The sequence below is a fragment of the Mesoplodon mirus genome, assembly GCF_964341445.2.
Source record: "Mesoplodon mirus genome assembly, chromosome: 3".
In the NCBI taxonomy this organism is placed as follows: Eukaryota; Metazoa; Chordata; class Mammalia; order Artiodactyla; family Ziphiidae; genus Mesoplodon; species Mesoplodon mirus.
In genome coordinates, this window is record NC_138978.1 from 4,104,699 (window position 1) to 4,131,180 (window position 26,482).

Below are 26,482 nucleotides of genomic sequence, written 5' to 3' on the forward strand. Positions count from 1 at the left end.
TTTTTTTGCTGCGTTGGGTCTTCGTTGCTGCGCACAGGCTTTCCTCTAGTTGCGGTGAGCGGGGGCTACTCTTCGTTGCGGTGCACAGGCTTCTCATTGCGGTGGCTTCTCTTGTTGCAGAGCACGGGCTCTAGGTTTGTAGGCTTCAGTAGTTGTGGCACGTGGGCTCAATAGTTGTGGTGCGCAGGCTCAGTAGTTGTGGCGCACAGGCTCCATAGCTGTGGCGCACGGGCTTAGTTGCTCCGCGGCACGTGGGATCTTCCCGGACCACAGCTCGAACCCGTGTCCCCTGAATTGGCAGGTGGATTCTTAACCACTGTGCCACCAGGGAGGTCCCACGGTGGGATTCTTTATTATAGGAGTTGTGGACCCAAGCCAAGTAGATGATACTCAAATTGCTCCTAAAAGTTTTCCCACTTGCAGCCTCTCCATCCTCTAAGGTACAGACGGCAGCCCTCACTCTCACCAGGGGGAGGGGGGACACGGGCAGGTCACATCCAGCTCCCATCGCTGAGATGCACCCTCCCAAGTGGGAATGGAAGCACCTTCCCTCCGCTGCTGTTTTCCGATCTCCCGAAATCCAAAGCAGTTGCTCTCAGCTAACAAACGTCGTAGACACAGAAGACAGAAATGGAGGCACTAACTGGTTTTGCGAATCTATGGGCAACAAGCATCCCAGGAGCCCAGGTCAGCGCTGACCTGAGGCTCTGGACCTGAGTGGTCCCCGGAACCCAGCGTCCTTGTTGGGGCGAAGCCCAACAACAACAGTGGGCCGGGCCAGGCCGTGGCAACGTGACTTAAACTTGGAACAATCTCCCATTAACGCGTCATTACCATGGTGTCACCGAGGAAACGTTTACTGTAATCACAGACTGTCAGCCCAGGATAACAGAGAGACACATTAAAACATCAGCCATGAGATATAAATCGTCATTCTATTATCTTTTATTGCAAAATGATGAAATAGTGACCACTTACAGCTGACAGGTGGTTGGACCAAGAGAGAATTATGTTTCCGTTTCCAAGACTCAAGAACTGTTTTAGAAAGGCCTGCTGTAAAGTCAAGTTTGTCATTATCTCACCTCTCATATGTACACCTGTGCATATCAGTTTTATGAACACTACCCACTTTTCCTCTTGGCAGTGAAACGAGCACTGTCAGCTCTGATGCAAAGCAGCAATAAGCCGCCAGCTTAGAGGTCACCTTGAAATCCTCTGCCTGGAGGTGGTGGACCAGCTGCTTTTGGGACGTCCCACATGTGGATTCATGGCTGTTGCCTCTCCCTTTCCTTTACCACTGAAAACGATTATTCAGAGACCAAACCGACCACGGCGCCCCCTGGTCTGTCTCCAGAGACTCCACTTTCACCAGGAGGGTCGGCCTTGGAAGCTCCGTGGATCACAAGGCGACACGAGGTCTGAGGGTCTCATCCCATCATTACTGCTGGTTAAGCACGGATGCTTTTCCAAACATCATTTATTGCCTGCCTCTCTAGTGTGGGCACAGCGCGTGCTGAAGAATTTCTAAGGAACCTGGAAAACGCGATCCAGCGCTCAAGAAGTTCAAAGTTCAAAGGTAAAGGCTAGATTAGGCAGGTAGAAAATGCACACCCTGCCCAGGGCCGACCAGCTCGGCAGGTCGGTGGAAGCAAAAGCCTCCTGGGATGAACCACACAACTCTGCAGCTTCAACCCGTGTGTGTGGGGGGGCGGGGGGGGGTCCCCAGGAGGGCCAAGTCACCTGGAACCGAGGCACTCCACCACCCCCAGCCCCGTGGGCTTGGCCAGACATCTCAACCGCAGCCAAGCAGCACTGCAAATAAGCCCTCCAGTGTCAGGACGCCTCAAGAAGGCTGCGCAGGACGCTCGCAGATGCATTGGCTGCCACTGCCCGATTAAAAGCTGGAGTCAAGCCCATCCAATTACCTGTGAGAGAAGCCGTGGGAGATGGCAGAGTGGGGCTCTGGCTCTCCCCCGCATCACATCTCACTCACCCACCCTCGACAAGGGGCCTCCCTGACAGGAGAAACAGATTAATAAATCACAGAAATGCTCCTGTCTTAATGCCCTCATCTTCAGACACACGGACACCACTTTGCCTCGGGTCCCAGATTCCATTTTCACCCACACGATTGGGCCTCAGATGATGTGCCTCCATGGAGAGGTTGCAGCCTTGCGCCCCCGGCCACACCTCCGCTTGATCTGCCCTAAGTGACACGTGCTCTTCGGTCCCAGGCTGAGGTCAAGGCCACAGGAGAGAGGATCAGAAATTAAACTAGTGCCTTCCAAACCATTTTTTTTAAATAAACCTTTAATAGGATGTCTTCAGGAAGGTAAATATATCACAAATCCTTCCTGCAGCCAACATCTGCCAGCTCAACCTTCCACTTGAGGCTCGGAGCAGTTTCCTGCACACAAGCCACCACAAGACTGAGGGCTCTAAGCACAGTGAACTCGCCAAGCAAAGTTGCCAAGCATCTGGGAAGATGCAAAATCTCTATTTCCAAAGTCAGAAGCTTCCGCTCATCCGGGGTGGGGTCCACCATTATCCACAGGAAGGGACACAGCCCTGGAGACAGACCCCCGCCAAGAGAATTATCTGGCTCAAAGTGTCCGCGGAGCCAGGGTTGACAAGCCCCAATCTACAGGGACAAAGCAAACCCCACCATGGCCAAAATGACCACACACACCATCTCATCCATCCGGGCACATCCAGCTCCTAATGTCACAGAGCCTGGCACATAGCGGACCCCCAGCCAGTGTTTGCTGAGTGAACACCTACTGCTCCCTGGGCGCCTGTCTGGGAAGAACCTACTATTTACACTCCAGACGCTTAGGAAATGGGCGCTGGTGTCCCTCACGCACGGACGATGAATTCAGAGTCAGGAGTTTCAACAACTGGCCTAAGACCCCACAGGAGTAAGTGACGGAGCAGGACACAGCCCTTGTCCACCTTACATCAGATCCCACCCCCGAGGCCAAGGCCTGTCTTGCTCCTGCCTGGAGAATGATGGCTTGGCTTATTCAGAAACAGAAAAACCCAGTTACAACCCGAAGCAAAAATACCACCGGGAGACTGTGATGAACACACAACAGCATAAGCTGACAATTTCAAAGCTTTCTACTGTCCCCACATGGTAGACAGCTAAATCACCATACAGTACAACTAAATCCCACTGCTGGAAACATCATGGAGAGGTACCCTTTGCCCTTCTATTCATTCACTCATTTCTATCCCCTTCCTACCACCGTCCATCCCTGGCTTGGTGTCCCCGGGACTGGTTTCTGTTGAGCTGGAGAGGAGAGAAGCCCTCCTCGGGTGACAGGGCTGAGGCCAGGCTCTCTCCATAAAGACGGTGCCCGGGAATGATACTGGATTCCTGCTTTGCAGATTATTTACATCAGGAGCAGCTCCTGGAACATGTGAGAGGTGTAAGGAGAGGCTAAGGCACGTTCAAGAACCCGGAGATTAACCAAGGCACGGCAGAGACTCCCAGACTTTCGTTTGGACACGTTGACGTTCCCTGACAGCCTCCACTTTTTTTTTTTAATTTTATTGAAGTAGAGTTGATTTACAATGTTGTGTTCATTTCTGCTGTACAGCGAAGTGATTCAGTTATACATATATACACATTCTTTTTTATATTCTTTGCCATTATGGTTCATCACAGGGTATTGAATATAGTTCCCTGTGCTACACATTAGGACCTGCTGTTTATCCATTCTATATAAATAGTTTGCACCTACCAACCACAACCTCCCAATGCTTTCCTCCCCCACATTTCCCCCTTGGCAACCACAGGTCTGTTCTCTGTGTCTGTGAGTCTGTTTCTGGTTCGTAGATAAGTTCATTTGTGTCATATTTAGGATTCCACATATAAGTGATATCATATGGTATTTGTCTTTCTCTGTCTGACTTACTTCGCTTAGAATGATCAGCTCCAGGTCCATCCATGTTGCTGCAAATGGCACGATTTCACTCTTTCTTATGGACAGCCTCCACTTTTAAAGGGAGTCACCTCACTCTCATTCCCCTGACGAACAAGCAGTTCAGCAGCTGGTTGCTCCCAGTTGGCGATGGGACGAGGAAGCAGCCCGATTACCTGTGTCTCTCGGAGGCCAGGGACCCACCTGTGACTTCAGCCACACCTCGGGCTGAGATGGGCTCAGGGGAACGATCTCCTGGTCTGGGTTCCGGCTGCCTGTGAAGAACCACTAGGATTCCTGCCAGTCACTCGCATACAATAAATAAAGGAGGAGAAATGAGCCTGTCACTGAAAGGCTGAGCATGGTTAGTTAAGGAAAGAACCTAAGGGAGAATTATGTCCATCTCAGAAAGAAAGTGTAGGAGCTGCACGGTACTTTGGCCTCCCGGATTATTTTTTAAAGATATTATTTTTTTAAAGATTTTGAGGGCTTCCCTGGGGGCGCAGTGGTTGAGAGTCCGCCTGCCGATGCAGGGGACACCGGTCCGTGCCCCAGTCCGGGAAGATCCCACATGCCACGGAGTGGCTGGGCCCGTGAGCCATGGCCGCTGAGCCTGCGCGTCTGGAGCCTGTGCTCCGCAACGGGAGAGGCCACAACAGTGAGAGGCCCACGTACCGCAAAAAAAAAAAAAAAAAGATGTCTTTTGAGAGGTTGAATGAATGATCATCCATCTCAGCGCAAGTGAAGGGCAATTCCTCTCCACCGAGGACGGTCTCGAAGGACAGCACCTAATTCTGAGTCAGAGCTGAGAGGCCCGGAGCTGGTCCCCTGGGCTCCACCAGACAGAGCCAAGAGGCTGGGACAAGAGGGGATCTGAGCGCAGCATGAGGAATTCATCACTCACAGAAAGAAACACCCAGCTCGGGCTCAAGGAAGGACTTCTTTTTCCCCAAGTCTTTCCTCAGGACATTGTTTGCAAAGTAATAAAATAACATCTTCTTTCAGGGCTGCATATTACAGTGACAACTCAATCAAAACCCAGAGCCCACACGGTTGATTCAGGAATCCACGTGTAGGCCGGACAGCCACGCCGATTCCAAAGATGGTCCCCTGCTACTGGCAGCTAGTGAGCTCCCGTCGTATCAACCCCAAGCCACGGCCGATCGGTAGAACCAGAAAAACCCAGGCAATTAGTAAAATCAGAAGAAGATCATCACCAAATTTCAGAATCACCTCTAAAAAGGGCAAACTGTGTTTCTCTCTATTCCCATAGGCATGGACGCAGAGCTTTGCTCAGATGATGAGACCACAAAACCAGTCCCTCCTGCTTATCTAGGCCACCTTGGGAACGCTCCACATTTCATATAAACACGTACATACACGTATGCACGCAGGTACACGCACACGCACACGCACACACGGCGGAGGGGGATTCTCTTTAGTTAACTAAACTCTGAACGTCAAGGATGGGAGGAAAGCGCTGGGCAAGGATGCTGCTGCCGTGTGGCTCATCAGGATGGGTGTTCCTGGGGCACCACTGGCCCCTGCTGCTCGCCTTGGGCACAGCAGCTGGAGCCCAGCTCTTCCCTGAGCAACTCCGTGGCTCCGACACCAGCTCCCAACCAGAAAAGCTCAGTTCACCCACACCAGCCTTGCTGCGATCTCCACTTCAGTAACTAAGGCTGAAGGGTGCAGATTCTTCCAGAAACCTTGAGGGCTGTGGTCCTCCCTAACACACGGCCCCGTCCCCATGCCCCCCTCAGCGGAACACAAACGATGGAGCGGCACTCGGCTCCCACAGCTCAGGTCAGACCTCAACTGTGAGCTGAAAAGGCCTGAGACCCACAGCTCCCAGGACACAGGGACACACGAGAAGCCCTCTCGGGCACGGAGGCTAAACCCTGGACAAGTCCAGAAGGGGGAGCGGCAGCTCTGAAGGCTTCCTTGCAACGCGACCTCCACTCTGCAGGCCTCACAGTCACCAAGCTGGTGGCGGGACAGGGCAGGCCCTCCAGGCGTGGCCTGTCAAGGCTGTGACAGCCGCTGCCACGGGGAAAGCCAAGGGGAAAGTCACGGAGGGAGGGCTCATCTCGGGACCCCAGTGGCGGCAAAGTGCTGCCGGGCTGATTTCAGAGCATAACCATCCCCTCGACACGGCAGCGCTTCCAAACGGAGCCTGCAGGGCCCCTCCGACGCCCGGGGTGAAAACAAGGCCCGAGAACAATCCCTGCGGTCAAGGCGGGTGTCGCTCACAGCCTCTGACCTGCCGGATTGCTCTTCAAGGCGGAGAGATCATCTACCGACCTCCAGAGGCGGATGGCGGGGACGAAACCACACCAAGGTGCTGGGAGCCAGCCTCTCCTGTGGAGGATCCCCAGGAGAGGACCCTGTGTCACCGTACTAACTGTCACCACACCGGGCTTCCCGGGGCCTGACTGTCCACCCGAGAAAGAGAATCCAAACAGCCCGGCCCGGGAAGGCTCCCAGCAACATCGGGGCCACCGCACTCCTGCCCGGGCCTTGACCGCCCCAAGTCAGAGGCGTGAAAGAGACACTGCCTGAGCTGGGACGGCACCCTAAGCAGCCGCCCACCGCCACTCCCCGGTTTACAACACATGGCCTTTCTCTCCGGCCAGACTCTAAGGGGCACCTCACAGGCCGTCTGGCTGGCAGCCTGGACACCAGCCGTGGTCCTGGGCCGCAGGACACACATATCCACGGCCTTATCTAATTTTCCTGCCCTCCAGGGGGGCGTCACCCTCTCCGGCACGTTCAGTAAGGGGACCAGTCAGGATCAATCCACGCCGAGACGTGGCATCCCGAGTCTGGGCGACCGCCAAGTGCAGAATCGCGACCCGGCGGCCTCACGACTGGGCCAGGACCGCCCCCCGCAGAAAAGGGCGGCTTGCTTGGTCTGGTTACGCACGGTGACCTCCCCGAGGATGGCCATGGTCACCGCCACCACCTCCATTATTCACTGTACTGTCACTTACTGGGCTTCCCTGACTCTGTACACACGGGAAGGATAAAGCCAACACAGCACCGACCCTCCTGATACCCGTGACCACTCCCTGCAGGACCCCGCTGCCTGCAGGTTCAGCTTGAAGCAGCAGCCGGGAAGAAGACCTCTGGGATGCCTCCCACTCTTGAGGAAGAGCCCAGTGTCCCTAGGAAGGCCCTGCCCAGCCAGCCCGCCGAGCCCACCCTCGGCCGCCTCCCCACACCTCCCTCCCCCACCCCTGGGCACGTGCGGGGCCTGCCCTGCTTGCGGCACCTGCCGCCCCGCTCGTCCCGGGGCTGGTTCCCTCCTCATCCTGGGGCCCAGCTCGCAGGGGTCTCCGTTCACCAGTGCCTGCAGCACACCTCCCTTCGTCTTCGGGGCAGCAGCTGTCGGTCTCCTCCGAGAACCTATCACACCTGCACCTGCTCTGTCGCCTGCCTGGGTGTGTCGTCCCAGCAGACTGCAAGTTGTCCAGGGTGAGAACCACGCCGGGCCCATCCACCCAGCATCATCGCCCCGGCGCCCGGCACAATGGCCAGCAGACAGCAGGGGATGGAGGAATGTTTGTGAATTTGGTGCAGCTGAACGAAGATGGAAAACCCTATCTGCGGGGCGGCCAGACACAGCTACGTGGGCAAAATCATGTCACCAACTGATGCCAACGCAAGCACCCCGTCTGCAGGCAGAGGCAGGGGCTCCGGGCTCTGCTACCTTCTACCTGGGTAAGTCACTTTACTGCTAGGTCTCAAGTTGCTCATTTAAAAAAAACAAAAGAGGGCTTCCCTGGTGGCGCAGTGGTTGAGAGTCCACATGTCGATGCAGGGGACACGGGTTCGTGCCCCGGTCCAGGAGGATCCCACATGCCGCGGAGCGGCTGGGCCCGTGAGCCGTGGCCGCTGAGCCTGCGCGTCCAGAGCCTGTGCTCCGCAACGGGAGAGGCCACGACAGTGAGAGGCCCGCGTACCGCAAAAAATAAATAAATAAATAAATAAACATTAAAAAAACAAAAGAAGAAACGAAAATGAAAGAAAAAGAAGGGGAGAGGAAAAGTAGGGGAGTCAGATGAGATCGATAACTTCCTCACGTTGTTCCAAAAGCTGCAAGGTTGCGTGAAGGTGACGAAACCCCCTCGTGTGTCCCCCCCCACTCCCAGCTGAACCGCTCAGGGCGTGTGGCTTCCACCCAAGATTCTGTCTGGAAATAGGCTGCCAGGACGAGATTTGCGAGGGCTGGGCCTGCTGCTCAGGGGCGTTCCTGGGGTGTGGGACGCGCTGGCGGCACGCCCAGGTCCGCTGTGCCCCGCCCCCGCGCCTGCCACCCCGCCCACCTCGCTGAAGACGACCCTGCGTGGCTGCCTGCGGAGCGGCTCCAGGGGCCTCGCCGAGCTCCTCCACGTCCTCCCGAAGAAGTGTCGGTGGGTCACGTCGAAGAGGGACACTCGCAGGTGGCAGCCCACCGCCGACAGGACCTCCAGCACACCCTAGGAGACAGAGGGACAGCCCTGAAGGGTCCTCAAGGTCACGAGCCTCCCAACAATGCCTACGGACCATCCACGGAGACCGGGGCCACTCCGCAGCCACCCCCCAGTTTAGGTCTCAGTTCCTTTCGGGGAACTACCTCTCCCCCACGGCCCGTGGTCCTGGTGAGGTTATGAGTCCAAGTACATGGCCCTCCCCTGGCCAACCAGAGGCTGGAGTCCCTGGGCCCAGACACAGGCTGGAGACTCACCCAGAAGCAACGAGACACAAGAGGCCAGAGCTGCAGAGACAGACACACATGATGCCATGTGGAGCCAAGAAAGAACAAGTCCAGGGGACACCACGTGAGATTCTGGATCGAGCCACACCTGAAGCTTATACTAACTACGGGTTTGTCTTTACGGGAGCTAACAAATTACCTCAAGCTTAAGCTATTTTGCATGGTTTTCTGTGTTGTGTTTTACCCTTGACATCCTGATACAACCACAAACTAAAAACTCAACTTGCCAGAATTATTTGGGGGTGGCGCTGGGGTAGGAGCAAAAGAAAAGCAGATCTTTGAGAACTGAGAAGTCAAGGCCACAAATACAGACAAGGCACCAGACACTACGAAGACCAGCCCTTTCCCCAGAGCGGCACCACCTACCACAGTGAGGTTCTGTCTGGGCCTTTAGTACTTTTGTGACTGGGGCAGCTGGCAAGGGTGCAGCTCTTACTGTCTGCCCCGGGGCCTGGAGTTCTGTTTTCCTCTCATGTGATCATTTGCTAAACATTATTTAAGCATCTATTCTGTGTATCACTGTTCTAGGCACTAGAGACACAATAAGGAACAAAACTGACAAAATCTCCATCCTTGGAGCTCACCTGAAGGACAATGAAAGTGGGTGAGGGGAGGACGGCCAGGGCAGGGGCTCTGAAAGATGACGCCTGAACTGAGAACTAAGGGGGTGGGAACCAGGAGTGGGCCTGCGGAGAGTGAGCCAGGCAGCAGGCGGCTCTGGGCCAAGAGAGCTGGGTGCTCAGGGACCAGCAAGAAAGCACCCTGACCACAGGTAACGACACTAACTAATTTTTCTCACTTCCTGTGTGCTTAGTGCTCTGACCGCTGGGGCCTCCCTCGTGGGGAGAGACTGCCCCGCCCAGGGCCAGCTAATTCCTAGTGACAGTAAATGACCTGCCTTCCAGTCCATACCCCCACCCACCCTCTACCTGGCTCACACTCCAGGTGACAATATCCTCCCACCCTAATCATCCCGGGCCAGAACCAGGCAACCAGGTGCAGCCCCGCCACCCCGGCAGCCACTGAAATTACTCCGACCGGCCAGTCCTAAGCGTGTGCATCTGCTGACCCGGCCTCGCCCATCCCTTCCCACAAAAACCGCTATACAGGCTCTTGCCCAGGCTCTCCCCTCAACCCACTGCCTCCCAACCGACCCAGCTGCTTCCCCGTGTGGCCCTGCAGGGTGTGGTGCGGCCCCTCCTCTGGGGAACCACGAGGACGAAACCATCTTTCAGTGGCAATCGTTTCCTGCTCTGCTGGTCCCACCAGAATAAAACAAAATAAAAACAAAATCCCAGGTGTGTTTTAAAACAGAACGCCCACAGGACTGCGTAAGGGGCGTGGAGAAGGTCTCACAGAGCGTGATTTGAAGCCGGGTTTCTACTCCAAATTGGAGGAGAAGCCAGGGAAAGAGCCTGAGCAGAAGTGACACCATCTGATTCGATGTTCTATGAAAATCAGTCCAGTGTGAGGTGACGGGTGTGTTAATTTGTTGGCGGAATCCTTCCACAACCTACGTGGACGCCCAATCGTCAGTCACGCTGTACGTTTCAAGTATCCTACAATTTTATTTGTCAATTATATGTCAATAACGCTGGAAAAAGGAAATCCCTCCAGCTCCACGTGGGGATGGGAATGTGGGGAGGGGGCGTGAGAAGGCTGCTGCCGTCACCCAGGCAGGCGGGGGTGGGGGGCACCAGGGGGGCCGCGGGTGGGACGAGGAGTGGGCACGTTCGGGACGTCTGTGAAGGAACTGCCCAGCGACCCTGGCGATGGCCGGATTCGGGATGCGAGGGGCAGAGAGGCAGGAAGGAGAGGCTGGCAGCCGGCCGCCTGTCTGCGCAGGCCTCCTGGGTCTGGCAGGGGAGTCCCAGCCCCTAGTGAAAGATGACGGCTCGTCCCCTGTCCAGAGCAGCTGGGAGAGAGGTGGTGTCGTGTGTGAAGGTGGGGAGGATGCAGCAGGTCTGGGGGGATCCCAAGCCCAGGCCCTCTCCCATCTTCCCCCTCTCTCAGCACCGCCCCACACCCCCCTCCCTCCCCACTGCCCCCTCTGCTGTGATCGCTCCCTTGCTTCCATCAGGCCCTGACCAGGGAGGCCTTCCCTGACCCCCGCCATCCAGGCCCCTGTCCTCCAACCCCACTTTCTGTTTCCTGTGTCCATCAGCTGTCCGTTTACATGCTGGTGGTCGGTCACCCCAACCTAAATGTCAGCTCCAGGAGGACGAGAGCCTGGAATATCCTCCTCCAGCTCCATCCCTGGGGCTGGGGACTGGACCGTGCACGGGGAGGTGCTCAGGGTGCACACCTGCCCAGGGGGCCTGGCCTCCCCTCACTGCTGGTACCACCCAGGGCACCACCATCGGCCCCCTGCACCTCCTCATCACTCTCTCAGGGAGGGGAGATCACCAGCCAGGACCTGGGGACTCCCAGACCTCCCCTGCAGACTTGGGCTCCTTCCCAGAACTCCACATCCTAACCCCTCCTCCACCCCTCTGCGACTCTGTACCCAATTCTACTCAGGTCTAAGTTTCTAGGTCCGTCTCCCCGCACTGGACTGAGAGCTCCATGAAGACAGAGTGTGGGGTGGTCAGCCCTGTGTCCCCCACACAGTTCCAAACACACAATAAATGCCAAATTGAATTGAAATAGCCATCCCGAACGAAAGTAATCAACGTTCACGGTAAAATTAAACTAAACCAAAAAGGTAAATGAATAGTAAGAAAAACATACCAAAATGACTCATAAAGTGACTTGAGTTCAAAATAAGCATGTAATATTTTCAGCCAACACCTTTCACAGGGAAGTCTGCTACCATCTAAAGCTATCAATTCTCAAATTAACTAAAATTGCACAAATCTGTAAGATGATCCAAATTGAACTTTTAACATGTTCCCTACTTGATCTTTTAAATGTTAGTGGCTGATTTTTGTATGTAAAACCAACTTTGTATTCCTGCAATAAACCCCATCATGTTTATATATTGCTGGATCTGATGCCCTAATATATTAAGGATTTTTGTGCTAACATTCATGAGAGATATGGATCTGTACTTTTCTTGCCACATCCTTGCCTGGTTTAGGTATCAGCGTTATGATGGCTTCAAAAAAGCACCTGGGAAGCATCCCCTCCTCCTCTACTTTCTGAAAGAGTTGTTCTAGAATTGGTATTATTTGTTCCTTTAATATTTTATTAAATTCCAGAATGAAGTCATCTAAGTCTGGAAGCTTTTTAATTATGAATTCAATTTCTTTAATAAATATAGGACTATTTAGATTTTCTATTCTGGTGTCACTTTTGGTAAGTTGTGCTTTTCAAGAAATTTGTCCATTTCATCTAAGTTATATTCATTGACACAAGTTATTCATAATATCCCTTGATTATCTTTTTAATGTCCGTAGAATATGTAGTGATGCTCCTTCTTTCTTTCCTAATATTGGTAATCTGTTTTTTCTCTCTTCTCGTGACCAGTCTTGCCGGGGGTTTATCAGTATTATTAATCTTTTCAAAGAACCAACTTCTAGCTTTGATGATTTTCTCTATTATTTGCCCTTTATTGGTTTCTGCCCAGAAATTCATTACTTCCTTCTTTTATTTTCTTTGGTTTTAATTTGTTCCTTTTATCTAGATTCTTAAGGAGGATGCAGGGGTTGTTGATTTTTATACAGGCAGACCTCGGAGACATTGAGGGTTCAGTTCCAGATGACGGCAATAAAGCGAATATCATAATAAAGGGAGTCACACGAAGTTTTTGGTTTCCCAGTGCGTATAAAATTATGTTTACACTATATTGTAATCTATTAAGTGTACAATAGCATTATGTCTAAAACACAATGTACATATCTTAATTTTAAAACAATTTATTGCTAAAAAATACCGACTATCATCTGAGCCTTCAGTGAGTCATAGTAGTAATATCAAAGATCACTGATGATAGATCACCATAACACATATAATAATAATGAAAAAGTCTGAAATATTGCAAGAATTACCAAAATGGGACACAGAGACATGAAGCGAGCAAATGCTGGAAAAATGGCACTGATAGACTTGCTCCATGCAGGGCTGTCACAAACCTTCAATTTGTAAAAAATACAATATCCTCAAAGCACAGTGAAGTAAAGCACAATAAAATGAGGTATGCCTGTACCTTTCTTCTTTTCTAAAGTAGTCATATAAAGCTATAAGCTTCCCTCAAAGGACTGCATTAACTGCATCCCACAAATTTTGATATATTCTTACATTATTCAGTTCAAATTATTTTCTAATTTCTCTCTGAATTCTTTTTTTCTACAAATTTATTTATTTTATTATTTTATTTTATTTTTTGGCTGCATTGGGCCTTCGTTGCTGCGCGGGCTTTCTCTAGTTGCGGCAGCGGGGGCTACTCTTAGTTGCAGTGCATGGGCATCTCACTGCGGTGGCTTCTCTTGTTGCAGAGCACGGGCTCTAGGCACACAGGCTTCAGTAGTTGTGACACGTGGGCTTAGCTGCTCCGCGGCATGTGGGATCTTCCCGGACCAGGGCTCGAACCTGTGTCCCCTGCATTGGCAGGCAGATTCCTAACCACTGTGCCACCAGGGAAGCCCTCTCTCTGAATTCTTCTTTGACCCAAGGGTTAGTTAGCAGTATGCTGTTTAATTTTCTACCATTTGGGGATTTTCTAGGTATCTCATTGTTATTGATTTCTAATTCAATAACATATTAGTCAGTGAACATATTCTTTGTAATTTCAATTCTTTTAGATTTCTTGAGACTTATTTTTATGACCAAGCATATTATCTATCGCCGTAAATGTTCCGCATGCACTTGAGAAGAATGTGTATTTTATGTTAGGTGTGTAGTGTTTTAGAGGTGACAATTCGGTCAAGGTGGTTGGTGGTGGTGTTCAGATCTTCCAAATCCTTATGATTTTGAGGGGGGAGGGCGGTCTATTTGTTCTATCAATTATTGAGAGAGAGTGAAAAGTCTCCAATTATGAAGGTGAACCTAAATGTAGTTCCCTTTAGTTCTACAGATTCTGCTTCATGGATTTGGAAGCCGTGTTATTGGGTGCCGGGCACAAAAGAGTTATCATAGCAGGCCAGTTATACTTTGAAAGGCTGGCTTACAAGCCCGGCCCTTGGCTAGAGTCTGAGAACGTGGGGCTCCCCATCATCCTAACGAATAAGAATGGCTCCCGGTACCTCAACTGCTTGTACAGAGTGATTTATGCTGAACACCTGCTTTCCTTCTGGGACTCTGGAATCTTGGTACGTGCTAGGCAGAGGGTGTCTACACGACCAGTTCCCAAGGAGCCCTGAGGTTTTTTAGAGGCTGTGGGCACTGAGTCTCTAACGAGCTTCCTTGGTTGGCAGCATTTCACAGGTGTTGTCACAGCCTGTTGCTGAGGGAATGAAGTGTGTCCTGTGGGATTCCCACGGCAGACGACCCTGGAAGCTCACACCCGTTTCCCCCATATGCCTTTCCCTTGGCTGATCCTACTCGGTAATTTTTCACTGAACTAAATCTTTCCTTTGAGGATGACTATGTGCCGAGTCCTGTCAAGTCCTCCCGCTAGTGCAACACCGAACCTGGGGGGCGCCTCTGGGGGCTCCCGACAGAGGTGCAGACACAGTTAGGACTGTCGCCTCTTCCTGAGTACCGTCATCACTATGAAATGTCCCTTCATCTCTAGAAATATGCTTCGCCTTGAACTCTACTCTGATATTAGTATAGCCGCAAAGCTTTCTTATGCTTCGTGTTTACACAGCCTTTTTCCCATCCTTTTCCTTTCATACATATGGTTCGAAGACACACACTTTAGGTTTACAGTGTGATTTTTTATAAACAACTTATAATTGGGTTTGTTGGTTTTTTTGTTTTTTTTTTTTTTTGCGGTACGCGGGCCTCTCACCGCTGCGGCCTCTCCCGCCGCGGAGCACAGGCTCCGGACGCGCAGGCCCAGCGACCACAGCTCACGGGCCCAGCCGCTCCGCGGCACGTGGGATCTTCCCGGACCAGGGCACGAACCCGCGTCCCCTGCATCGGCAGGCGGACTCTCAACCACTGCGCCACCAGGGAAGCCTATAATTGGGTTTTAAATGAAAACTTCTAATGTGTGACTCGAGATCATGAAACCACTTGTAGGAATCATTCCACAGACATATGTGTGCATTTTTTTAAAACGATGTCAATGAAGTTACGCGTTGTAGCAATGTCTGTAAAAGCAAACCCCTGGAGGGAGTCCAACCGGTCATCAGCAAGGGCCTAATGAATGGATGACGGTCATCCACACAGGAAAAGCTATGCTGTCTTAAGAAAGAGTCAGAAATTCTTCATGGAATGACATGAACAACCTATAACACATATTGTTAAGAATATTTTTTAAGATATAGAACAGAATATAAGCTATCATTTATGTAAAAAAAGGAAAAATACATACAACTGTATTTATTTGTTGTATTTGCTTAGAATTTCCAGAAAGTTGTACAGAAAACAGGTTAGCACTGGCTGTATCTAGGGTGGGACACTGGGTGCCTTGGGGACTTCATGGGACAATACACTTTCCCTGTGCACCCTTATAAATTTTGAACTATGGGAATTACCTTTTCAAAAACAAATTAAAATGAATTAATAAAGCAAAATGGGAAAATAAATAAAATCTCCTTTGCAAAATTCCTAAGAAAGAGGAAACTGCTGTCCACTATCTTGTGAGCTCCTGGAAGGCCAGGACTGCTGGAGCCGGTCTCCCTAGGTTGGAGTCCCAGCTGGCCGGCTGGAGCTGTGTCACCCTGGGCAACCAAGGTCACCTCTCTCGGGTTGCCTCCTCTTCTGTAAGACAGGGGTAATGATGCTACCTACATCTTGGGGTTGTCATGAGGATGAAGTGAACTAATACAAGTAAAGCGCTAAGAAGTAAAGCAGTAAGAGCAGTAACCGCCACAGTACCTAACACAGTGGCAAGCACACAGCAGGTGCTCAATCAAAGGGTTTGAAGTGATGATGCAGGATGGATGTGAGTGATTTAATAATAGACCCAGCGCTCCGACAGCTTTGAGTGCCTGGAGAATGACCCTGCCAGCTGCAGAGGAAGAAGATACAGTCTTGCCAAGCCACATGCTCACACTGGCAGGGCTGGATCCTTCCTGTGCGCCCCCCCAGGACACTGGGCCTCCCTAGGACCATCCAATCCTGTGGGTGGTCTGAGGAGGCACAGAAGCGCCAGCTTCTCCGGCAGGTTCCCTGGCAGCTGGAGGGCACAGGTGGACGCAGAGCCACAGAGCAAGGGCCTGAATGTGCAAAGGCGGTGGTACCTCCCAGGCACATCTCCCAGGATGCCCAGAGCTCCGCCCCTGCTATTCTAACTGCCAGGCCGAAACCAGGCCATGCTGAGCCATGCACAAGGCCCCCTCTTGCAAACAACCTGGCCAGGAAATAACCCAGGAAATCAAATTACCTGGGTTTTTAGATTGCTCCACTGTAGGCAAAAAGAAGCCTCTAGCCAGGGTCAAAAGTGCTGACCGAGTCGCTGAATCACAAATCCTCTTTGCTGATGGACCACTTTACCTCCGAGTACTGCCAACGCCCGGGGTGATGGGTACAGTGCAAGACTCAAACATGTGAAAATCAATACCATCTCAGGTGAGAGCAGTGACAGCGTGCGTTTGACAGTAAAGAACCAATTTCTTTACCTGCTTAATTAGCGGGCCATCAAGGCACTTCAGGACACACTGAAATGCCGTCGATTCCTTTAGAGGCTGGCGTGCTCTCTGCGTGTGGGGAGGGACCAGCAGGTTTTGGTCAAAGATCCTGTGCCAGTCATGCATTCTGCCGGTCTGAGGGTCACTGGGGGGCCTCGAGGACTACCTGCGGCATTCATGTTCAAACAAAGAAAAGAGTTATGAGGGCCACAGTTCTTAGAGCAGTTCTGAAAGTTTCCTACCTCCCGGGAACCCCAGGGAAACCACCACCCCTGCAACCCCAACTCTGCCATCCCACCCTCTAGCCCCCCAGTGCAGCAGACTGGCGCCCACGCCACCTTCCCCTGGCCAACCAGAGCACACCTATCCCGGCCTCAGTGGCTGGTTTAGGGACCGGCACGTGCTTTGTCCAGCTGTGGAGGCCGAGCCCTGCACAAGGGCACCAGGCCTCGGGAACCAGGGCTGTCTTAGAGCGGCTTGGGGCACATGATCCACTCAGAGCCAACGAGATGTGATCTCAGAGCTTCTGCTGGTCCTGTTAGGAGAAGGAAACACTCTTTTCTGTGGCCTTCGGAGCAGAGAGGTCATCAGCCTGAAGCTGCCCAGGGCACCACAGGAGCAGCTACCTTGAGACACATACAAAAAAGGCAGGCAGGGCTTCCCTGGCGGCGCAGTGGTTGAGGGTCCGCCTGCTGATGCAGGGGACACAGGTTCGTGCCCCGGTCCGGGAGGATCCCACATGCCGTGGAGCGCCTGGGCCCGTGAGCCCTGGCCGCTGAGCCTGTGCTCCACAATGGGAGAGGCCACAACAGTGAGAGGCCCACGTACCGCAAAAAAAAAAAAAAAAAAAAAAAAAGGGCAGGCAGAGCAAGAGCAAGGCCAATGGGTCCAGACGTCATCACGAGAGCCCCGAGTCAAGGGGACCCTGAAGTCCGGCACCCGAGACAGCTGAGCCACATGCAGTCGTGCTGGTGAAGCCAGGTGGGGACAGGTTTTGAGTGCTCTGGGTGTCTTGGCAACCTGGCTCAGTAAGGATGTTACCTGCCTTCCAGCAGACAGGGATCTGAACCTTCTCGAGAGACTGTCTTCAGCTGACACAGAATCATAAGCTCTTGGCCTTGAACAGAGGCCATATTCTGTATGCTAAAATGGCAAGCAAGAAGGCATGGCGTTTGATCTTCTAAGACAGCAGTTTTCTGAATGTGGTTCCCAAAGCCCTGAGGTTGCCCAAGGTGGTCAAGGGCTCCACAGGGTCAAAGCTATTTTCATAACCTCCAGATGCCACGTGCCTCTTTTACTGGGTTGGCATTGGCGCCGGTGGCGCTGAGGCAATGGTGGGTGAAGCTGCATTACGCCCCGAGGCAAACGGCACCACACCCCACGAGCCACCCTGTGCTCTTCACCTCTCACAGCACAAAGTACAACAGCTTCACCTAAGAATGTCCTTGGGGAAGCTGTGAAAACTATGGATTTTATGACGTCTGGACCCTTGAGGATGCGTGCTTTTAACATTCTCTGATGAAACGGGAAAAACACGAAAAGCATTTCTGCTGCCAGATGAAAGACAGTGGTCACCCCAGGGTAAGCCGGGCGTGATCGCTGGGCTGCGAGCTGAACTGGCTCCTTCTTTCACTCAGCAACACCATTCTTACTAAAAGAATGGCTCAGAGACAAACCATGGTTTTTCAGACTTGGGTGCTTTGTAGACAATCTCTCAAACGTGAACAAAATGAACCTGTCACTTCAAGGAAAACTTGTCAAAAGAATTGAGCTTTCAGGCAAAATTCAGAATTGGGGAAATCTGTACCCTCCACTGTGAGCCTGACAGCTGCATACTTCTTTAAAGACTTTCCTGACGAGATGGGTAGTGCCAATAACGAAAGTGATCTTTTGAAATTGTGTGATTAGATGTGTCAATATCTGGAAGATCTGCCTAACTCAGAAGCAGTATTTTCCGAGTGAACAAGCACGATGATATAAAATTCTGCATGAATGAAAGATCCACCCAAAGTGTGAGGCAGACCAGGGGGTTTTAACCTAATACTATGAAAGTTCACGAACAGGGTGTCAAACTCCGCACGCAAGAAACCCTCAAGAAACAACCACTGGTGGATTTGGGTACAGCACCAAAGCAGAATATCCAGAGTTCTCTAAGGGCCTCCTCCCTTATCTGGGTGAGGCTGGATTTCCTTCAAATACTTCAGCCGAAATGACCCATCACAACAGAGAAGCCTGTACCAGACCAAGCAGTCCTCACCAGTGTGTCAGCCAGATGTTAAAGGAATTCGCAAACAAGCAAAACAACACCACAGTTCTTGCTAATGTTTTTGTTTCAGAAAACACAATTGGCTTTCATTGAAAAACTACGTCTTGTGCTTCCCTGGTGGCGCAGTGGTTGAGAGTCTGCCTGCTGATGCAGGGGACATGGGTTCGTGCCCCGGTCCGGGAAGATCCCACATGCCGCAGAGCGGCTGGGCCCGTGAGCCATGGCCGCTGAGCCTGCCGGTCTGGAGACTGTGCTCCACGACGGGAGAGGCCACAACAGTGAGAGGCCCGCATACAGCAAAAAAAAAAAAAAAAAAAAAATCTTTATGGTCACATGTAACAGGTCTACTGTTTTTAAATGAATTAATAACACTGTAGATACTTCTCAATAATAAATATTGGTAGAGATCACTCAAGTTTTAAAGTTATTTGGAGTCCTCAATCATTTTTTAAAGCATAAAGGGATCTGACACTCAAAAGCTGGAAAAGGGCTGGTCTACAGGGAGCCAAAGTTCGAGGCTTCGGGCAGCCGGCCCACCCTCCACGCTCACAGGCTGTGCTGGGAATGCAGGGGGTCTGGGAGGCACGGATGTGACGGGCCCCCGAGATGCTCTCCCACACCCTGTGGGCCTCAGGGCGGGGCCCAGCCCCCCCACTGGAATGCCACTCCCACCCGGCACCCCCTTGGGCGGGCACACCCCTCAGCCTCCAGATCCAGACTGTTATCGTATGAACAGGAAGGCACGCACTTTGGTTAGTTTGGGGTTTTTTCCTTTGTAGGTTATATTTGTCTACTCAATACCCCTTGTTTTGTGGAACGACCCTCCCCAGTTCCGGCCAGAGGGCTTCAGCGACGGTCTCAGAAATGAACCCATGACGCACACTGGGTGTGTCTTCCCTGGGACTCCAGCCACGCCGCCCTCTGGACAGGCTCTCTCTCCCCCAGGCCAGGAGCTGCCCAGGCCAGCCTGGAGCCCCAGGGGCCATCCTGCCACCCCAGGGAGAGCCTAAGGTAAGAGGCCAGCCCAGGGGAGGCTGGTGGAGATGGAGGGTGGCGAGGACGGCCCTGCCGGCAGGACCCAGACCTCCAGGTGGAGAGAGCCTGATGGAAGGCAGCCCCAGCCCAACCAGAGCTGAGTTACAGGAGCCGTAAAGGCCTGTGGAGGCCTGTGGCGGCTGAATAATGGCCCTCAAAGATGTCCCCATCCTAATCCTCAGAACCTATGAATATTGGACTTCACGTGGCAAAAGGGACTTTGTGGGTGTGATCAGGTTAAAGACCATGAGATGAGGAGAGTACCCGGATTACGCAGGTGGGCCTGATATCGTCACAAGGGTCCTGATGAGAGAGAGGCAGGCGGGTCAGAGAAAAGGCCAGGCGGGGCAGAAGCGGGAGAGATGTGAAGACGAAGGGAGGGACCGCAAGCCGAGGAATGCAGGCGCCTCTAGAAGCTGGAGAAAGCAAGGAAACCGATTCTCCCTAGAGCCTCCAGAAGGATCACAGCCCTGCCCGCACCTTGACTTTATCCCAGTGAGACTGATTTCGGACTTCTAACCTTCAGAACTGAAAGAAGATAAATTGTTTTCAGTCCCCCAGTTTGTGGTAATTCGTTACAGAAGCCACGGGAATGCATACAGGTGTCCATGACCTGTAAGCAGAAGAGGTCTGACCAACACCCAGCAGGCCTCTGAGCACTTGTCACCTGTCCTGTACTGATCTGCTCACTGGCCCACTGCTTGCAGAAGGGAACCTGCTGTCCTGTGGCCTTGGTACCAGGCTGTCCATCAGGACTCATCAAATTCAACCCTGAGGGCCTCCCTGGTGGCGCAGTGGTTGAGAGTCCGCCTGCCGATGCAGGGGATACGGGTTCGTGCCCCGGTCTGGGAGGATCCCATATGCCGCGGAGCAGCTGGGCCCGTGAGCCATGGCCGCTGAGCCTGTGCGTCCGGAGCCTGTGCTCCGCAACGGGAGAGGCCACAACAGTGAGAGGCCCGCGTACAGCAAAAAAAAAAAAAAAAAAAAATTCAACCCTGAAATTTAAGTTTCAGTAAACTTGACTCCCAAACATTTGATTTTCAGGAAAATGTGCTTTTCTCCTTGACATTACTTATAAAATTGGGAGGTTTATTCTTAGAAAGTGAGTGCATATCTACATGGAAGCCTTCCTACCTCGGGAGCACAAGCAAAGCACACGCGGGAGGTACCCTCTGGAAGGGGCCCCAGCAGCCCCACACCCTGCCCCGCAGTGTTTCCCGAGCCCAGGATGCAGCCTCCTTTGCAGGGCGCTCCAGACTTTGCTCCCGTGCCCCGGATTCCTGAGCCAGTACCTCCCCGCACTTCCCTGAGGGAAGTGGGACCCAGCACCACACTTGGCGGGGAGCTGCTGCGGAGCCCTCCCACTACGGTCGCCCGGGCAGGGGACGCACAACAGGATGCCCCAGGCAGCACCAGCAGGAGATGCACCGGCACAAGAGGCAGCTACTCAGAAAGGCAGGCCACCCAAAGTCAAAGAACTGAGACGGGCAGGTGCAAGCAGGTAGCAACATTCCGAGGGGGTGACGGAAGGGAGCTGACTCCTGAGACACAGGATCCTGGGGGTGGGAGTCCAGACGGTCCCAGGGGCTCTGGGACACGCAGAGCTCTTGCGTTCCCCCAGCCCCCCACCCAGAACGGCTCTCGCCCAGCCCTCACTCCTGTCCACTCCACGCTGCCCTTGCTTCAGTTCCTCCCGGACACCACGCCCGTGCCACCCCCCAGCCCATCAGGCGCACACCCCGGGGTGATTCCTCCTCTTCCTTGAGAAGTCAGAACAGGAGCCCCCAGGAGAGCACCTCCATCTCCCACACAGGACCCTGTCACAGAAGGCACCCCGCTCCACCAGGCTCCACCAGGCTATGTGGTCCCAGTCGCCTGCAGGACTGAGCTCCATGAGGTCAGGACTAGGCCCTCAGTGAAAACTTTTTTAGTGATTCAGTAAATCATTAAGTTATGCTGTGGAGGAATTAAGAAGGCTGCGGAGGAAGGGCAGAGGGGCCTTTGGGGCTCAATGCACAAGAAAGGGAAAACCGGGAGGGTGCCATGCTTTGAGCCCAAGAGAAGGGTACAGTGGGCTCTCCAGAGGGGTAATAAAGAAAATGCACCAGCTTTTATTGAAGCCTTATCATGAGCCAGGCACTCACAAACATCTTCATATTCATTATTCCAGCATCTCCATAAGGTAAGTACCATTACTGTCCCCATCTTATAGATGTGGAAAGTGAGGCTCAGAGGTTAAACAGCCAGTCACACTCACATCGAAGACATTATAGCCATGCCGGCCCTCTGCCCACCAAGGCCAGGAGAAGCAAAGAAGCAGAGGCCCCGAGGGCAAAGAGAGGGCACTGGTCCAGGACCGGGCTGAGCCTCCCTCTCCTCTCAGACTTCTGGAAAGTCTTTTGCCCTCCACATGTCTGTTTCGCATCCACAGAAGGAGCGGCTGTAAAGTTCCCTTGAGGTCTTTGCTTCTGCAGACCCGGTCAACAAATACTCACCAAGCACTTGTTCTGTCCCAGTACACACACCATGAGGCAGACTGTCAAATGCCCTGTCTTCAAGGATCTAAATATCCAGGGGGACAAAAACAAGGGGGTGGAGATTGGATCAAGGTGGCGGCATAGGACGTGCGCTCACTCCCTCTTGTGAGGGCACCATCATCACAACTAACTGCTGGACAATCATCGACAGGAAGACACTGGAACTCACCAAAAAAGATACCCCACAACCAAAGACAAAGGAGAAGCCACAATGAGACGGTAGGAGGGGCGCAATCACAATAAAATCAAATCCCGTAACTGCTGGGTGGGTGATTCACAAACTGGAGAACACTTATACCACAGAAGTCCACCCACTGGAGTGAAGGTTCTGAGCCCCATGTCAGGCTTCCCAACCTGGGGGTCCGGCAATGGGAGGAGGAATTCCTAGAGAATCAGACTTTGAAGGCTAGCAGGACTTGACTGAAGGACTTTGACAGGACTAGGGGAAACAGAGAGTCCACTCTAGGAGGGCACACACAAAGTAGTGTGCACATGGGGACCCAGGGAAAGGAGCAGTGACCCCATAGGAGACTGAACCAGACCTACATGCTAGTGTTGGAGGGTCTCCTGCCAAGGCAGAGGGTGGCTGTGTCTCACCGTGAGGACAAGGACACTGGCAGCAGTTCTGGGAAGTACTCCTTGGCCTGAGACCTCCCAGAGTCCGCCATCAGCCCCACCAAAGAGCCTGTAGCCTCCAGTGCTGGGTTGCCTCAAGCCAAACAACCAACAGGGAGGGAACCCAGCCCCACCTATCATCAGACAAGCAGATTAAAGTTTTACTGAGCTCTGCCCACCAGAGCAACACCCAGCTCTAGCCACCACCACTCCCTCCCATCAGGAAGCTTGCACAAGCCTCTTAGATGGCCTCATCCACCAGAGGGCAGACAGTAGAAGCAAGAAGAACTACAATTCTGGAGCCTGTGGAACAAAAAACACATTCACAGAAAGATAGACAAGATGAAAAGGCAGAGGGCTATGTACCAGATGAAGGAACAAGATAAAACCCCAGAAAAACAATTAAATGAAGTGGAGACAGGCAACCTTCCAGAAAAAGAATTCAGAATAATGATAGTGAAGATGATCCAGGACCTCAGAAAAAGAATGGAGGCAAAGATCGAGAAGATGCAAGAAATGTTTAACAAAGACCTAGAAGAATTAAAGAACAAACAAACAGGGCTTCCCTGGTGGCGCAGTGGTTGAGAGTCCACCTGCCGATGCAGGGGACACGGGATCGTGCCCCAGTCCAGGAGGATCCCACATGCCGCGGAGCAGCTGGGCCCGTGAGCCATGGTCGCTGAGCCTGCGCGTCCGGAGCCTGTGCTCCACAACGGGAGAAGCCACAACATTGAGAGGCCCGCGTACAGCAAAAAAAAAAAAAGAACAAACAAACAGAGATGAACAATACAATAACTGAAATGAAAACTACACTAGACGGAATCAATAGCAGAATAACTGAGGCAGAAGAACGGATAAGTGACCCGGAAGACAGAATGGTGGAATTCACTGCTGCGGAACAGAATAAAGAAAAAAGAATGAAAAGAAGTGAAGACAGCCTAAGAGACCTCTGGGACAACATTAAATGCACCAACATTTGCATTACAGGGGTCCCAGAAGGAGAAGAGAGAGAGAAAGGAACTGAGAAAATATTTGAAGAGATTATACTCGAAAACTTCCTTAACATAGGAAATGAAATAGCCGCCCAAGTCAAGGAAGCACAGGGAGTCCCAGGCAGGATAAACCCAAAGAGAAACATGCTGAGACACATAGTAACCAAACTGACAAAAATTAAAGACAAAGAAAAATTATTAAAAGCAACAAGGGAAAAACTATACATAACATACAAGGGAACTCCCGTAAGGTTAACAGCTGATTTCTCAGCAGAAACTCTACAAGCCAGAAGGGAGTGGCATGGTATACTTAAAGCAATGAAAGGGAAGAACCTACAACCAAGATTACTCTACCCAGCAAGATCTCACTCAGATTCGACAGAGCAATCAAAAGCTTTTCAGACAAGCAAAAGCTAAGAGAATTCAGCACCACCAAACCACCTCTACAACAAATACTAAAGGAACTTCTCTAAGTGGGAAACACAAGAGAAGAAAAGGACCTACAAAAACAAACCTAAAACAATTAAGAAAATGGTCATAGGAACATACATATCGATAATTACCTTAAATGTCAATGGATTAAATGCTCCAACAAAAAGACAAAGTCTCACTGAATGGATACAAAAACAAGACCCGTATATATGCTGTCTATAAAAGACACACTTCAGACCTAGGGACAGATACACATTGAAAGTGAGGGGATGGATAAAGATATTCCATGCAAATGGAAATCAAAAGAAACCTGGAGTAGCAATATTCATATCAGATAAAATAGACTTTAAAATACAGTATGTTATAAGAGACAAGGCAGGACACTACGTAATGATCAAGGGATCAATACAAGAAGAAGATATAACAATTATAAATATATATGCACCCAACATAGGAGCACCTCAATACATAAGGCAAATGCTAACAGCTATAAAAGAAGAAATTGATGGCAACACAATAATAGTGGGGGACTTTAACACCTCACTTACACCAATGGACAGATCATCCACACAGAAAATTAGTAAGGAAACACAAGATTTAAATGACACAATAGACCAAATAGACTTGAGTTATATTTATAGGACATGCCATCCGAAAAAAGCAGATTACACTTTCTTCTCAAGTGCACACAGAACATTCTCCAGAATAAATCACATCTTGGGTCACAAATCAAGCCTCAGATAATTTAAGAAAATTGCAATTGTATCAAGCATCTTTTGCAACCACAACACTATGAGATTAGAATTCAATTACAGGAAAAAAACAGTAAAAAACACAAACACATGGAGGCTAAACAATACACTACTAAATAACGAAGAGATCACTGAAGAAATCAAAGAGAAAATCAAAAAATACCTGGAGATAAATGACAACGAAAACACAACTGTGAGATGCAGCAAAAGCAGTTCTAAGAGGGAAGCTTATAACAATACAATCCTACCTCAAGAAACAAGAAAAAAATCTCAAACAATCTAACCTTACACCTAAAAGAACTAGAGAAAGAACAAACAAAACCCAAAGTTAGTAGAAGGAAAGAAATCATAAAGATCAGAGCAGAAATAAATGAAATAGAAACAAAGAAAACAATAGCAAAGATCAATAAAACTAAAACCTAGTTCTTTGAGAAGATAAACAAAATTGATAAACCTTTAGCCAGACTCATCAAGAAAAAGAGGAAGAGGACTCAAATCAATAAAATTAGAAATGAAAAAGAAGTTACAACAGACATCAAAGAAATACAGAGCATCATAAGAGACTAGTACAAGCAACTCTATGCCAATAAAATGGACAACCTGGAAGAAACTGACAAATTCTTAGAAAGGTACAACCTTCCAAGACTGAACCAGGTAGAAATAGAAAATATGAACAGACCAATCACAAGTAATAAAATCGAAACTGTGATTAAAAATCTTCCAACAAACAAAAGTCCAGGACCAGATGGCTTCACAGGTGAATTCTATCAAACGTTTACAGAAGAGTTAACACCTACCCTTCTCAAACTCTTCCAAAAAATCGCAGAAGAAGGAACACTCCCAAACTCATTCTTCAAGGCCACCATCACCCTGATACCAAAACCAGACAAGGATACTACAAAAAAAGAAAATTACAGACCAATATCACTGATGAATATAGATGCAAAAATTCCAAACAAAATACTAGCAAACAGAATTCAACAGCACATTAAAAGGATCATACACCATGATCAAGTGGGATTTATCCCAGGGATGCAAGTATTCTTCAATATATGCAAATCAATCAATGTGATACACCATATTAACAAATTGAAGAATAAAAACCATTTGATCATCTCAAAAGATGCGGAAAAAGCTTTTGACAAATTTCAACACCCATTTATGATAAAAACTCTCCAGGAAGTGGGCATAGAGGGAAACTACCTCAACATAATAAAGGCCATATATGACAAACCCATAGCAAACATCACTCTCAATGGTGACAAACTGAAAGCATTTATCTAAGATCAGGAACAAGAAAAGGATGTCCACTCTCGTCACTATTATTCAACATAATATTGGAAGTCCTAGTCATGGCAATCAGAGAAGAAAAAGAAATGAAAGGAATACAAATTGGAAAAGAAGAAGTAAAACTGTCACTGTTTGCAAATGACATAACACTATACATAGATAATCCTAAAGGTGCCACCAGAAAACTACTAGAGCCAAT

The 26,482-nt window shown here is 50.7% G+C and overlaps 1 protein-coding gene across 3 annotated transcripts in view; it reads right to left on the reverse strand.

Annotated features, from left to right (window-relative positions):
• The window catches only part of NPHP4 (nephrocystin 4), a 133,429-nt gene extending 111,201 nt beyond the window's left edge, over positions 1-22,228 (reverse strand). For all 3 annotated transcript variants that reach the window (XM_082612521.1, XM_082612520.1, XM_082612522.1), the window contains exons 1-4: positions 22,161-22,228; positions 16,728-16,899; positions 16,356-16,530; positions 8,255-8,407 (exon numbers count right to left, since the gene is read on the reverse strand). In XM_082612521.1, coding sequence (XP_082468647.1) covers positions 8,255-8,407; positions 16,356-16,490 — 288 coding nt within the window. In that variant the 5' untranslated portion in view covers positions 16,491-16,530; positions 16,728-16,899; positions 22,161-22,228. The remainder of the gene's footprint in view (positions 1-8,254; positions 8,408-16,355; positions 16,531-16,727; positions 16,900-22,160) is intronic.
• Positions 22,229-26,482: the final 4,254 nt, after the last annotated feature.